The sequence below is a fragment of the Sordaria macrospora genome, chromosome 6 (genome assembly GCF_033870435.1).
Source record: "Sordaria macrospora chromosome 6, complete sequence".
NCBI classification, from domain to species: domain Eukaryota; kingdom Fungi; phylum Ascomycota; class Sordariomycetes; order Sordariales; family Sordariaceae; genus Sordaria; species Sordaria macrospora.
This window is the reverse complement of record NC_089376.1, coordinates 4,129,150-4,141,797: the sequence shown is the minus strand read 5'-3', so window position 1 is coordinate 4,141,797 and position 12,648 is coordinate 4,129,150. Positions and strand designations below refer to the sequence as shown.

General features: G+C 52.3%; 4 protein-coding genes across 4 annotated transcripts; 1 reads left to right on the top strand and 3 right to left on the bottom strand.

Annotated features, from left to right (window-relative positions):
* Positions 1–168: 168 nt before the first annotated feature.
* On the bottom strand, positions 169–946 carry SMAC4_08551 (uncharacterized protein; the record flags this gene model as incomplete). Its single annotated transcript, XM_003346001.1, has 2 exons — positions 169–520; positions 885–946. The coding sequence occupies 2 exons, from the start codon at positions 944–946 to the stop codon at positions 169–171; spliced, it is 414 nt and encodes a 137-aa protein (XP_003346049.1).
* A 521-nt stretch (positions 947–1,467) lies between these two features.
* Positions 1,468–6,254, bottom strand: SMAC4_08550 (uncharacterized protein). The gene is made up of 8 exons (XM_003346000.3): positions 5,379–6,254; positions 5,100–5,267; positions 4,709–5,041; positions 4,500–4,626; positions 4,321–4,362; positions 4,155–4,239; positions 4,050–4,095; positions 1,468–3,990 (listed from the first exon to the last, which is right to left on the bottom strand). Exons 1-8 carry the CDS (start codon positions 5,470–5,472, stop codon positions 1,982–1,984), a joined length of 2,904 nt encoding a protein of 967 aa, XP_003346048.1. The 5' UTR covers positions 5,473–6,254; the 3' UTR covers positions 1,468–1,981.
* Positions 6,255–6,299: 45 nt separating this feature from the next.
* On the top strand, positions 6,300–8,103 carry SMAC4_08549 (uncharacterized protein). The gene is made up of 2 exons (XM_003345999.2): positions 6,300–6,785; positions 6,864–8,103. The coding sequence occupies exons 1-2, from the start codon at positions 6,696–6,698 to the stop codon at positions 8,007–8,009; spliced, it is 1,236 nt and encodes a 411-aa protein (XP_003346047.1). The 5' UTR covers positions 6,300–6,695; the 3' UTR covers positions 8,010–8,103.
* A 95-nt stretch (positions 8,104–8,198) lies between these two features.
* SMAC4_08548 (uncharacterized protein) lies at positions 8,199–9,785 on the bottom strand. The gene is made up of 2 exons (XM_003345998.2): positions 9,088–9,785; positions 8,199–8,883 (listed from the first exon to the last, which is right to left on the bottom strand). The coding sequence occupies exons 1-2, from the start codon at positions 9,589–9,591 to the stop codon at positions 8,263–8,265; spliced, it is 1,125 nt and encodes a 374-aa protein (XP_003346046.2). The 5' UTR covers positions 9,592–9,785; the 3' UTR covers positions 8,199–8,262.
* Positions 9,786–12,648: the final 2,863 nt, after the last annotated feature.

Sequence of the window (12,648 nt, the reverse complement as noted above, 5' to 3'; positions counted from 1 at the left end):
CCGTCTTAGAGTTTCGTTCACTGGCGGTCCTAGGCGAGACGAATGATCCTCAACAATCTGAGCCTGGAATCAGCTACAGCTGCAAAGCGGTAGGGTACATGTACAGTCGCTCACCTTTTTGCTGAAGAGACTTGACACCCCATACTCCTCCTGGAAAGTGTAGACGATTCAACCTCGTTGTGCTGCGAGCGTCTTGAACTCGTCCAGACTGAGTTGTTTCTGCAGGTTGTTCACGTTAGGCATCAAGGCGTCAACGATATGGTCATTGACATCGACGCCAAGTCGAAGAGCAAAGCCAGAAAGGATGCGATGGAAGTCACTTCGCGGGTCCGCGCCACGATGCGGTGTGTCAAAGAAAATGATGGCTACAGTGGAGCGGAAGACATCATCGTAGCGATTGCTACTGGCTTGGTCATTCCGATGCTGACTGGCCAGAGCGAGGGCTTCTCTGACAACTAGCCCACCCAAGCTGTGTGCGATGAAGACCAGCGCGCGAGATGCATTCGCATCCGGCGGTCTCCTGTCTCTCAGTTGCTCCAAGAGTTCCCGAGCATGGTCTTAAACGGTGTTTTTGCTGATTTGGCCTTGAGAGAAATGTCGTATCTTGGTATCGTAACCAAACGTCATAACCCTGGCAGATGGTAGTGTTGTTGGGGCCAGGTCCTTTGGCCAGTAGACATCTGCAGTTTGTCCGCTGCTGGGAACATCGCGACTCAGGGTGTCGTTGTTTGCTTTCCTTCTTTTCTCAGCCTTCTTCTTGTCCAGGGTCCAAGTCAACCTTGGATGACCGCTGAAACCATGGATGAAGATGATGCAGTAAAGCACGTTAACAAATGAACTGCAGCAATTGGTTATGATGGAAGAGATTGGAATGGTGGACTGACTCAAGCTCCGGCTTGACATCGCTCGGTTCAGCCAGCAGCGATATGCCCTGCGCGCGGACCATGGTCCTGAGGGAACGGAGCAATGAATGGTTCAAGCCGGCAATTGAGAACTCGGTGCCTCGACGACCGTTGGTAGTCGTTGTCGTATAAGAGAAACACCATGTTCTAGGTAGGCGTGTCGAGGAGCCCGAAGCGGGGAGACACGATTGACTGCTGACATTGAAATCTCAGCCGCAGAATGTTAGATTCGTCCTCCAATGGTTGGGCGTCAACAGTTAGGCAACAGTGTCGGGGCCAGCCGTTGGTTCGTCATTGCGTGGGGAAGGTGAAGTACGGACTGGGCGAGCTGAAAATGGTACACGCATAGTAGTACCTTATGCTGTAGCATGGAGGTTGATATAAAGAAAGGGAAAGTGTAAACGAAAGAAAGAGGCAAAGAAAGAACTTGAACGAAGGAGACGACGGAACCTGAGAAGAGAAAGCTTTCCCCGTGGAAGAACTTTCCGTTAAGAAGAGCAAGTACCTACCTCAAAGGAAAGCTTGGTGACGAGGCCTTCATGCCAAGAAGACAGAGGAAAGAAAGCAAGGAGCTTGGGAGCATACCTCAACAGTTCCACTTCGTTACCACAGCTTTTGGTGGTAGATCGCAGTTCCCACGACGAGGACCAAGATACCACGAGACCACCGATACAGGTAGTATCAGACACAGTCAGGTCAGCTCTTGCCGTCAATGCGAGGCGAACTTGTCGTGGAAGCGTGGAAGGAAGTAACATACCTCGCCAGATTGCAGAATGCCATGCCGCCGACGGAGTCCAAATGGCGCGCCCATACTCGACTCCCACTCCGACGCACAACGACAGGTGGTATACCAACGACCGCAGAATGCCAAACGCCAAATCCATTACACATAAACCCATAACATGCAATTACTACAAGATCTCCTTACAACTTCTACCTTTCTTCATCCATCATTAAGCCATCCAATCATTCCCAATCTCCCACCCTAACGTCCGACCCATCTAACCAAGATAAAACCAAAGTAATCCTCTCCCCACATTTACTTCCACTCTCACTTGTGAGTTCTACCTCCGCCTCCCCTAGAAATTATAATACCTAGGCTCATCAAAAACGTGATAATGATGCCCCCTAACACCCTCTCCCCTGAACAACGCCGGGAACCTCCACCCCTCCGGCACCTGTTGTTCCTCTACTCTCCTGTCTCTTTCGTCCTTGCTCGCCGCCAAGATCCTGCCCTTCTCACTATTATCCTTGGGCACTACGAACTTGGCCACTTGCAACTCCGTATCCGTAATGGTTGACCTGCTCACGCGGGCGTAACCAGTGCGGCGGAGGTTCTTGTAAAGGATATACTCGCACCACCTGTCCCAATCTGTGTAATCGACGTCGTGCATGCCTGAGATGTCGGAGACGTATGTGTTGTAGTTCCCTTCCAGCGGCTTGGTGACCAGGTACGAGAGCAGGACGGCGGGCCGGTCAGCGGGGATAGAGCCCATGAGTTTAGCGAGGTACTCGGATTGGAGACGGCGGTCTTCAGGATCTTCTTCTTGGCCGGAGTGGAAGACGAAGACGTCCACTGGGGAGCCGTAGACATCGAGGGTAGCGTGGATGGCGGGGGCCAGCTCGCCCACGGGGGAGGGGAGCAAGTGGTGGGTGGAGTTGAGAATGGGGAACTTGGAGAGCAAGGCGGCGCCCCAAGTGTGCTTGTTGGGACCCGGGCCGTAGTCAACGTACATGCCAAGGTCTTCGGCCAGGAACTGGGTGGTGTCGCGGTTACCCATGATGATGCGCTGCAGATCAGATTCCAAAAGGCCAATGACATCGACTTCCAGTTCCTTGATGAGGTCGCGCATGCGGTACTCGGAAGACCACATATCGTTGTCCAACGAGAAGTGAATGGTCCAGATGCCAGCGGTGAAGAGGCGGTCGTCGGCGTGGTAGGGCTTGTAGTCATACGAGGGGAAGCGCAGGAAGTTGGCGACGAGGAAAAGGATGTTAAGGAGGCCGAGGATGCCAACGTGGTACTTGCGGTGGCCAAACGAAGAGCTGCGACGGTCGGTAGTAGCAGCATACTTGCGGTTGGCTTGTCCGGAGATGAGGTCAAACACACCGGCGCCGATAGTGAGCATGGTGGCAATCATGATCCAATCGGTGTGCTCGCGGACATAAGGGCCACCAGGGACGAAAGCGTAGGCAACAACCCAAACGTGGAAGAGGACGAGGAGGTTGTAGAAGAGAAAGCCGACACCGAAAGTAACGGCCGGGCTCTTCTTGGCGGCCTTGCTGATCAAGGGCACGGCGATAGCCATGAGGTAGGTGGTCAGAATCAAGGCGCCATAATAGCCGAACCACTGCTCATACAAAGTAAGCATGGCAGCACCAACGCAAGCAATACCGTAGGCAGTCCAGTTGGTAACCATGCCAGGCCTGAAGATGCCAATGAGTAGACCACCAGTCATGGCAGCAATAGTGTAATAGGCATGGACATTGGAGACGGGGCCACGGACAGGGAAACCACCCCAAACCCAGAGAATCATGGTGCTAGTATCCGAGAGCAGGGAGTGGATAGCGAAGAAGAGACCACCAATGCCAAAGGCGGAAAGGAGCGAAGAGCCATTCTTCTGCTCGTTGATGTCCCAACTGTTAAGAGGAGCCTTACGGGTGAACCTGAGCACAGCCAAGACGGCAAGAACAAGACCGGTACCGTTCCATCCACCGTTCTCGGCATGCATAATGGGCCAGATGGGGTTGTTGGTGTACCAGGCGAACTTGGCAATGGAGGACATGAGAAGACCGGCGAGCCAGGCAATGACGCGGATCTCGAGCCTGGAGGGGTGCACAGAGTCCGAAGACCAAGTAGCAGCCCAGGCAAGGCAGCCCATAAAGACACCAAAACCGACGGTGAAGAGGCGGTAGACGGGGTCGTGGACCTTGTAGGCCACCAATCCAGCAAGCGAGAGGACATGGAAAAGGCGCTGGTTGTTGACAACGAGGGAGCGCAAAGGTCGAATACCGAGGAAGAGGGGGGCAATGGTGGTCATGACGAGGGCTTCATAACCAGAGATGCCCATGTGCCAGAGAGGGAAGTCTTCAAAATGTCAGTATGCTTCGTTGAGTAGAGATACCGAGATTTGGACGCCGACTTACACCAAATGACGAGACCCAAGCTGGTCAAGGTGGACCAGAAGACGAACTAAAACCAAGTCAGACAGAGCTCATCCAAGAGATTGTGTTGCATGGTATTGTACGTACGCCATGGTAAGCATCGGCAGCAATATCGAGAGCATGGCCCAGGTTGAACCCTGCAGAGTAGACGCCAGCGGTGGCTTTCTGCTTCCTGTGTACCAATCTTGTTAGTGTCTTGGTCGCTCTGAAACACGGGAACGGAAGGAGCGGAAAAGAACAAAGGTTTGCTTACTCTTTCTCTAGCACGGCAGTAGGAACGGACGAGGCGTTGGCACTATTCGGAAAGTAGGTTTTAGAATCTGACTTTTCTTTTTTTTTTGATTTTGGGCAATGCACACATGGTGATGTATGTACAGAAGCGCGCAAAACAGAAAAAAAACAGAGGATTATCGTGGGAGCCATTGGACGTACCCCTTGCTCGCGCCCTTGACATCCTTGATAACCAGCTCGAACGTGTCAAAGTCCAAAGCCGTTACCGCATCGAAGGCAACGTCGAAGAGAATGAGGGCCCATTCGAAGAAGGCATAGATCGTGTAAGCTGTACGGCGCATCGTAGGCGCAAAAGGTTAGCGCATTTTGTTCTGTTTTGTCGCAAGAGTGTCTCCGGAGCTGGGACCTACCTCCGGCCACGCGGTGGACCTTGTGCTGGATAAAGAAGTAGACCAAAGGAACCAGAGTGCCAAAGAAGCTTCCAGCAATCCACTTCCTGTACTTGATCGCCTTTGCGTTCGGAGGGCTAAGCGCAATGCATCCGGTAGTCCATGGGATCGTGAAGACGATGTACGAGATCATGAGGATATCGTGCCAGTCATGGTCGTCGGTTGAAGTGATGTAAGTCCAGCCGCCGCAAGTAAGAGTTCGGATGACACCGGAAAGCGCAATGGCCTTGGGGAGAACACGGCCGGGCTTGGCAGTCAAGAGATACCAGAGTCCAACAAGGGCGAATCTCGGACCTGCCGGAGATTAGCATGGGCGGCGCCAGGCGCATTGGGTAGATTTTGTAGAGCGTACCGGAAGTGATGGCGATGAAGATCATGAATATCGATCGTTCGGGATATCGGTCGCCGATGGTGGCAGAGACGGAGGGAAACCACTCGTCAGGGTAGCCATACCACTCGTTCTTGACGATCTTGTGGTAGTGAAGGGCACATCCGACGATGAGGGCGCTAAGGAAGGCAGCTGGTGTCGCATTCGGGAACTTGTTAGCATATGACATGGTAGCTTTGGCTGCTGGGAATAGCCTCTAGTGCCGGCAAGTAAATATTGACATTGACATATGACGGAACATACCATAGGCAACCACAGTGTGTGTCCAGCTGATCCATTGGCCGTTGAACGAGAGCACCACGCCGGCGTCCTTGTCCTTGTACTTGGACGACACCATGGTGGCTTACTTGAGGGGAGTTGTTGTTTCGCGGAGATATCACGGGCTTGGAGCTTTCAACTTGTTGTCGCGCAGGAACCTGTGGTGACTTTGGGCTCGTTTCTCTAAGAAGAATATATCCGTGGCAGGCGACGGAGGGGTCGGGATCCGGAGTTAGTGGGATTTGGTGGACAACATGTCAGGGCCTCTGATCGCCAAAGGAGGACAGTGTTGAGACAATGAGTGACCAGCAAACAGCAAGAAAAGAGAAATGAAGAGTAGAGAAAAACGAAGAGGTTAGGTGAGACGAAAGAAGAAGCTCAAAAGACTACAGTCAAGGGAAGCTCGGCATGGTCCGATATGACAAAGCCCGCAGAGAGAGACTTCCACTTGGAGAAACAATCATGAAAGACGCCAAAGCGCACGATCGTGATTCAGGTCCCTGTCAATCGCTAACAGCCGGGCGATTACAGGGCCATTGGCGACCTGCCATTGGCGAATTTAATTGTTAGTGTCGCTCATAAGCCCGTCCATGTGCGGGATCCCCCAATGTCACTTCCACACTCGGTTAACGTGGCCGGTGTACCGCCAAGACCACTAGTCCCGGACAGGGCACTCGGACCACTTCAACTTTCCGTGAGCAACAGCGCCAGAGACCACCACGGGCGGCCCAAAAACCGAGGCATGTCAGTGGTGACAGCGGCCGCCCAGCCCACGCCCTTCCTGGAAACGGTGCATCGTATGAAAAAGTCCGGAGTGCCAAGACAAACCCCAACCTTCTCCAAGAAATCCCAAGCCGCTCATGTCAACGAAAAGAGGAAAGAGAAAAGGAAAAAGAGGTCATGAAACCGAGTGCAACATTGATTGTCGTGGTGGGGTAACCTTGCACAACTGAACTTGACGACGAAGCACAGACCACCCGTTTCGGTGAAGGCACGGTGAGCACTCAACTCAACTCAACTCCAATTGATTGAACCACTGCTGTGCAGCACCCCTGTCTGCAGGTCTCCACTAAAAAGTTTCTGTCCCACCCGGCCTGTGCAACTGCAGACAACGAACTGCGAAAGTGCAACTCCATTTGTTTTGTTTGGTGATACCGAGATAACATCGACAACCCATATCAACACAACACCGGGAACAGGCAGTCTCCTGACCACCACTTCAACTATCACGACAGCACTGCTCTGCTACGATCACCGCTACCACATCATCATACCACGATCGATCACATTTAATCCGACATCATGGGTAGCGTCGCGGAAAAGGCACGCTTCTACCTCGAACGGGCAGCTCCCCAGCTCCGCGACTTTGAGGAAAAGGAAATCTTCAACAAGGTTAGTCTGTCCCTACCATCCCTCTGTGTTTTTACCTCTCAGTCTAAACACCTCTAACACCTTCTCCCTTACCAACAGGATGAGATCCGCTCCCTCGTCACCAAGCGCTCCGACTTCGAGCATCTCGTCCTCTCCCCAGGCACCAAACCCTCCGACTTCCTCTCCTACGTCCAGTGGGAGCGTTCCATGGACCGTCTCCGCGCCAAGCGCTGCAAACGTCTCAAGATCCGTGGTTCCAACACCCGCCCCTCCGAAGCCCGCGTCTTCGGCATCTTCGAGCGCGCCGTCATGAAACACCCCGGCTGCATCCCGCTCTGGATCGCCTACCTCGATTTCGCCGCCGAGATCAAGGCCACGAAGCGGTGGCGCCGCGTCATCACCAAGGCTATCCGTATGCACCCCAGGAGCGCAGTGCTGTGGACAATGGCGGGTCGCAACGCGGCGGTGCACGGCGATATGGAGAGGGCTAGAGCTTACTTCCTCAGAGGGTGCAGGTTCTGTACTGGGGAGGTTAGCTTGTGGGTGGAATATGCCAGGTGCGAGATGGAGTGGTTGGCGAGGATAGAGGCCAAGAAGAACGGCAAGGGCGTGCGGAGGGGCGCCAACCCAATGGAAGCCATCAAGGCTACCGAGGGGACTGAGATTGAGGGCGACCATATTGCGCTGGACGACTCAGACGAGGATGACGAAGTCGACGGTGACGAACTCATCTTGCCCGACCCCGACGCCGGCGAGAAGAAGAAGAAGCCCGTTTTCGATGCCGAAGCCACCCGCAAGCTCGAACAATCACCCGCTCTTTCGGGCGCCATCCCAATGGCCATCTTCGACATCGCCAAGAAGCAGCCGTTCTACGCCGCTGTGGCATGCGAAGCCTTCTTCGACATGTTTGCCACTTTCGGCCATGTCGCTTGCCAGTCCAAGATCACCCAGCACGTTTTGTCCGCTATGGAGGAGAGCTTCCCCAAGTCGGCGTGCACGGCGAGCTGCTTCATCAGGCAACCGCTTATTGGCGTGGATATCAACACGCCAGAGTTCCCCAAGGCTTTGCGCGAGTCTTTGGCGAGGCTGCGCAAGGCTTATGCGGAGCAGACGGAGGAGAAGAAGTCGCTTGCTGGAAAGATTGTGGATTGGGCCAGCAAGATTTTGGAGATCGAGAGCGTGGATCCTGCCATCAGGACGGTGTTGGAGGCTACGAAGAAGGGGTTGGAGGCGGAGTTGGCTTAGAGGTAGAATTGGTTGATGATACCCATGATAGAGTAATTGGTTCTTTGTTTATTTTTTGCATTATATGGTTGGCTCATTATTTCGGCCTACTTTATTGCTGCACTTGTTTCGTGACTGTTATATATTTTGATATCCTGATTCTATCCGGTGCCAATATGCCTCGAACACTCATACCAAAGGGGTATCTAATTTCACTCCTCTTCTGCCTCTCCTCACTTTCCCATCTCTTTCCTCCCATCCAGTTACTTCCCCTTCACTTCCCCTCCCTCCCCGTCCTCCCCCCCGCCTTGTCCATCAAAAACTCCCACTCCCCCTCACTAACCTTACTAACACTCAATCGACTCTGCCTAATCAACTGCATATTCTCCAACGCTCCCCCCTTTTCCCCGGCCCACTCCCTCAATTCTTTCAACCCCAACTCCCTCTCAAACTTCTCCCTAAACACCACATGCACCAAACTCCACGGATTCTCCTCCCCCTTATCAACCTTCGCCTGAGCTTTCGCATCAAAATACGCAGCTTTGGGGTCCACCGCCGTCCAATCCTCCTCGGCCTCCTTGACGATTTCCATTACGCCTACGATGCCGGGGGAGGGGCAGTTACTGTGGTAGAAAAAGGCTAGGTCACCGCGCTTCATGGAACGTAGGTTGTTTCGCGCGCTGTAGTTGCGGATTCCGTCCCAGGGTTCGGGGGCGGTGCGGGTGCGCAGGTCGTCGATGGAGAAGCGGACGTCGTGCCCGTTTTCTAGGCGGGGGAGGGGTTCGGCTTTTAGGAGCCAGTACTGTCGGCCGGAGGAGGAGGAGGTGGTGGGCGTGGTGGTAGTAGGAGTGGTGGTGGTGGGCTTGGTGGTGCGGGAGCGCTTGGTTGGTGGTTCCTGTAAGGAGGTTAATCATGGCCATGGGAAGCGTTGAAGAACATGAAGTGATGGATGAAAATAGGGTAGTAGTCAATTTTGTGACGGTGAAACGGCGTTATTCAAAAATGATGTGAACTCAGGGCGCAAGTGAAAGTGAAGTGAAATTCATAACAAATAATCCATCGCGCCGCGACTCATCACCTCTTCCGTTCATGTTCTTACCTCCACTTTCTCTTCTTCCTTCTCGTCTTTCACATCATTCGCCTCTTCGTTAACAGCACTCAGTAATTTCCTAGGAGCCTTTCCTCCCTTGACCGGTTTAGGTTTATCCGCTTCCTTCTTCACAGTCACAGGCGACACCACCCCTTCGGTTGTTGGCTCAACACCCTTGCTCAACCGCGAAGAACGGCGACGCGTAGCCTGCTCAGTTTGAGGCTCAGGCTCGGCGTGGGTGGATTTCCTTTTGGGTGGCATGTTTGCTGAGAATGTTGTTGATGTATGGATTGTTGTGAAATTGGGCGAGAAAGGAGTGGCTTTGAAGAAGGTGGTGGTAAGTCGTGGTGTGGATATGAAGTGGAAGGGTTGACGTTGAGTTTGACGTTGGATGTTGTTGGTGGTGCCAAGACTTTGGGGCCTGGATGCCGATGGACTTCGCAGCAGAAATTTGCTGGGGTGAATGGAACCTGCTTCGTTGCAGAACAAACTTCGGAGGAGCTTATGCCTCATTTTGTATTGGAAGAGTCAAGAATCAAGCACCGATGCAATGCTTTTCTTCTCTGATCTATTTTTTGCGAGGTTGTGATTCTTGAACATCTGAACTCCGGGCTGTTCATCGGTACAAGGTTGCACGGACCATCTAGGAAGTGCATCGTAGGATCATCTGCAAACATCACCATGAACAGCGGAAACCTTGGTGGATGATTCGTTTGATATATGTCTTCCTGCATCAATAATCTGGATAGGGTCTCAACCTGTAACCCTAATAGCGAGTCTTAGAGATGGTGTCTGCCATTGTTCGGGATGCCGGTTGAGTTGGAGGTTACGGCCCCACACCTCCGACCCTGTCCCACTTATCCGGTCCGGCCCTCCGGACTCAAGCCGATAATGTCAACCAGAGCCAAACTAGGGTACGTTAGGACCGTATGTGTGTCTAATTGACGGGTCTTTCATCAGCCTACTTTCTGTCGTCTCCTTACGTCGTGAGTCTGCGACTCATGTTCGGACTTGTACCAACATTTGTTCCAATGTTGCTAAATGTCATTTCTGGCACAAAATCATAGAACCCTCTCTCTGTCACCATGTAAGCAGATTACTTAGCTCCTCCGACCAAAGCTTGTTCAGGGTCCTTCTTTTTCTATCCCCAATGTGAAGGCATCATTATCTCTTTTGCGAACCTGCTCAGATAAAACGAGCATTTGCTTACCACCCATCGATCTCGAATTGCACTTTCATGTTTTCAGCAGCTGCTCACATGCGTCTACCTGCAATGTATGATTTGGCCTCGACTTGACAACCTGCCACAGTCCATTGCCGTGTTTCTTCTCCTGGGCTCAGCTTACAATAGTGACCGTCGTAGCACCGAACGTCTACAAGAGGCACACGCCAATTCCGAGAACACTTGTATGACCTTGACGTGTGTGGATGGTGGGACAAGTCGGACAAGTCGGACAGACGCTGTGCATAGCTGACCTAAAGCGGAACGACATGGGGAAGTCTTAGTTAAGATGGAGATCCGGCTAGGGGAGTGAAAGTCACCATGGAAAACCCCAGGCAGGGAGATAGGAGGAATCGAGAATGGGGACGCAAGACGAGAAAGCTTGGAAGTGATGTTCGTGCCTGGAAAGATGACAGTGGTTATATCGGTGTTGTCGGGGCAGTTGATGCTCTAGACAAATGCAGGACGTCGATACGACGAAACTACGGCTTGTTTGACGTCGGGGTCTTCTCATTCTCATGAGACGAAAGCCGATGAATGGGAACAGCAGTGGCAAGCGGGTGGCTCGACGAGTAATATCGATCGAGATGATGATAATTTCGACCACTGTTTTGAGTTCTGAACCTTGGACGAATCGACTTGACTCAACAAGGCCTCCTCGTTTGAATATCAGACCTCCACATATTCACCTCGCATGGAATGTCGGTCCTAGAATGTCCCGATGAAGCTTGACGATGAAGCAACAAGGTAAAGAGGCTGGACCGGGCCATCCATTGTGTCGGGTTCAGGTACCTTGGGAATCTGGGATTGGCAGGCGTGTGGCTGTTGGGTCACAAACGCAAGGTACTGCCGGTGATGTTGCGTGGGTGTTGCCCGGTCTTGGAGGAGGACTACCGAGTTTCACTTTCGACATCCATGTGACGCTTCTCAATGTGTTTATTCGTTTGAATATCGGAAAAAAAAAGTTGAGTACGAATAGAAAAGAAGGAATGGAAAGGAAGAAGAAAATGGAATGGAATGGGACGAGATTCTTTCAAAAGTTGTCGGGCAGATGACGAGGGGATTGCATGTTCGCAGATGTCTTCCCGCCCGACGACCCTGTGCTAGGGCGGGGGGTTTAGTTCCCGCACATAGCGGGCAGGGCAATGCTCGTGGTGCGAAAGGGGTGAGTGACTCTGCCACCGAAAGTAGCAGAACATTAAATGGCTCGATCGCCCACCTTTTTGGCCGTTCCTTCTCCTCTTTCCATTCTTTTTCGTTTCATTAGACTTTCTTTTCCATCGTTTCACTTTCTTGAACCCATATCGGCCATCGTTGTTGATTGATTGACAACAGCTTCCATCACCGTTAACACAATCGAGGTACCTTTTTTTCAGTGGATATTGTTAGTGCAGATGGTCACTTTCTTCAATTCAACGACGTCGAGGACGAAGGAGATCCGCGAAGGAGACAACAGCAACGACGACTGTTCAACAACTGAACTGATCTTGGCCGAGAGATATAACGCACGGGAAAATGCTTGGAAAATTGACAAATTCATCAGACACATGGCGTCGCTTGGGCTGCCCAACTCCCCTCGACCGTGTATCCGGCACTGAGATGCGGGTGACCAGTCCAGGTACCTTGTCACCCAACACCAACGCCTGGAGGGATGAGGACACACAAACCCCAACACAACTTGAAACCACCATAAGCAATCTTGAATATCAATCGACAACTCTCACCAGTTCGAAGACCAGGATGGTTCACAAGGTCAACCGATGGATTTCTATTCGGCATTGGAATGGAATACCGACGTGCTTGGTTCTGTTGATCGGTCGACGGCAAATTCAGTCAAATCCAGTTCTGCCGGACTTCGATTTGGTGGCTGGTGGGGTACGCAGCATGTACCGAAGCGCACGGCAAGCGGGAGAGACGGCGTGACGAGATGACGGAGCCAGCTGCAGCGGTCAAGCAACTTGAAGAAATTGAGCGAAAGAAGGACTATAAAGAGGAGGAATAAACCCTTTCCTTGGGAAATGAAGTCCATCTGTCAATCTACTGACATTATAGTCCGACTCGAAGAACTCGAACAGCGATAAGACAACCCGGATATCAACGGAACTGCCTCCGCCCTACGACGGTACACTCACATCGTGTCTTTTCGAACGCAATATCTGGACCACCATGAATGAACGACATGATCATCTCAATCCAAAAACCCGACCATGGACCCTCTTGGAATTTCAAAGGTTGACCACGGAACTTTGTCTCAAACCTTTATCGTCAGAGGTGAAGGATGCCACTGCCTAGGGTTAAGACGAGTCGACACCAGAACCAAAGAAAAGACAAGGTTCAGATGATGGATA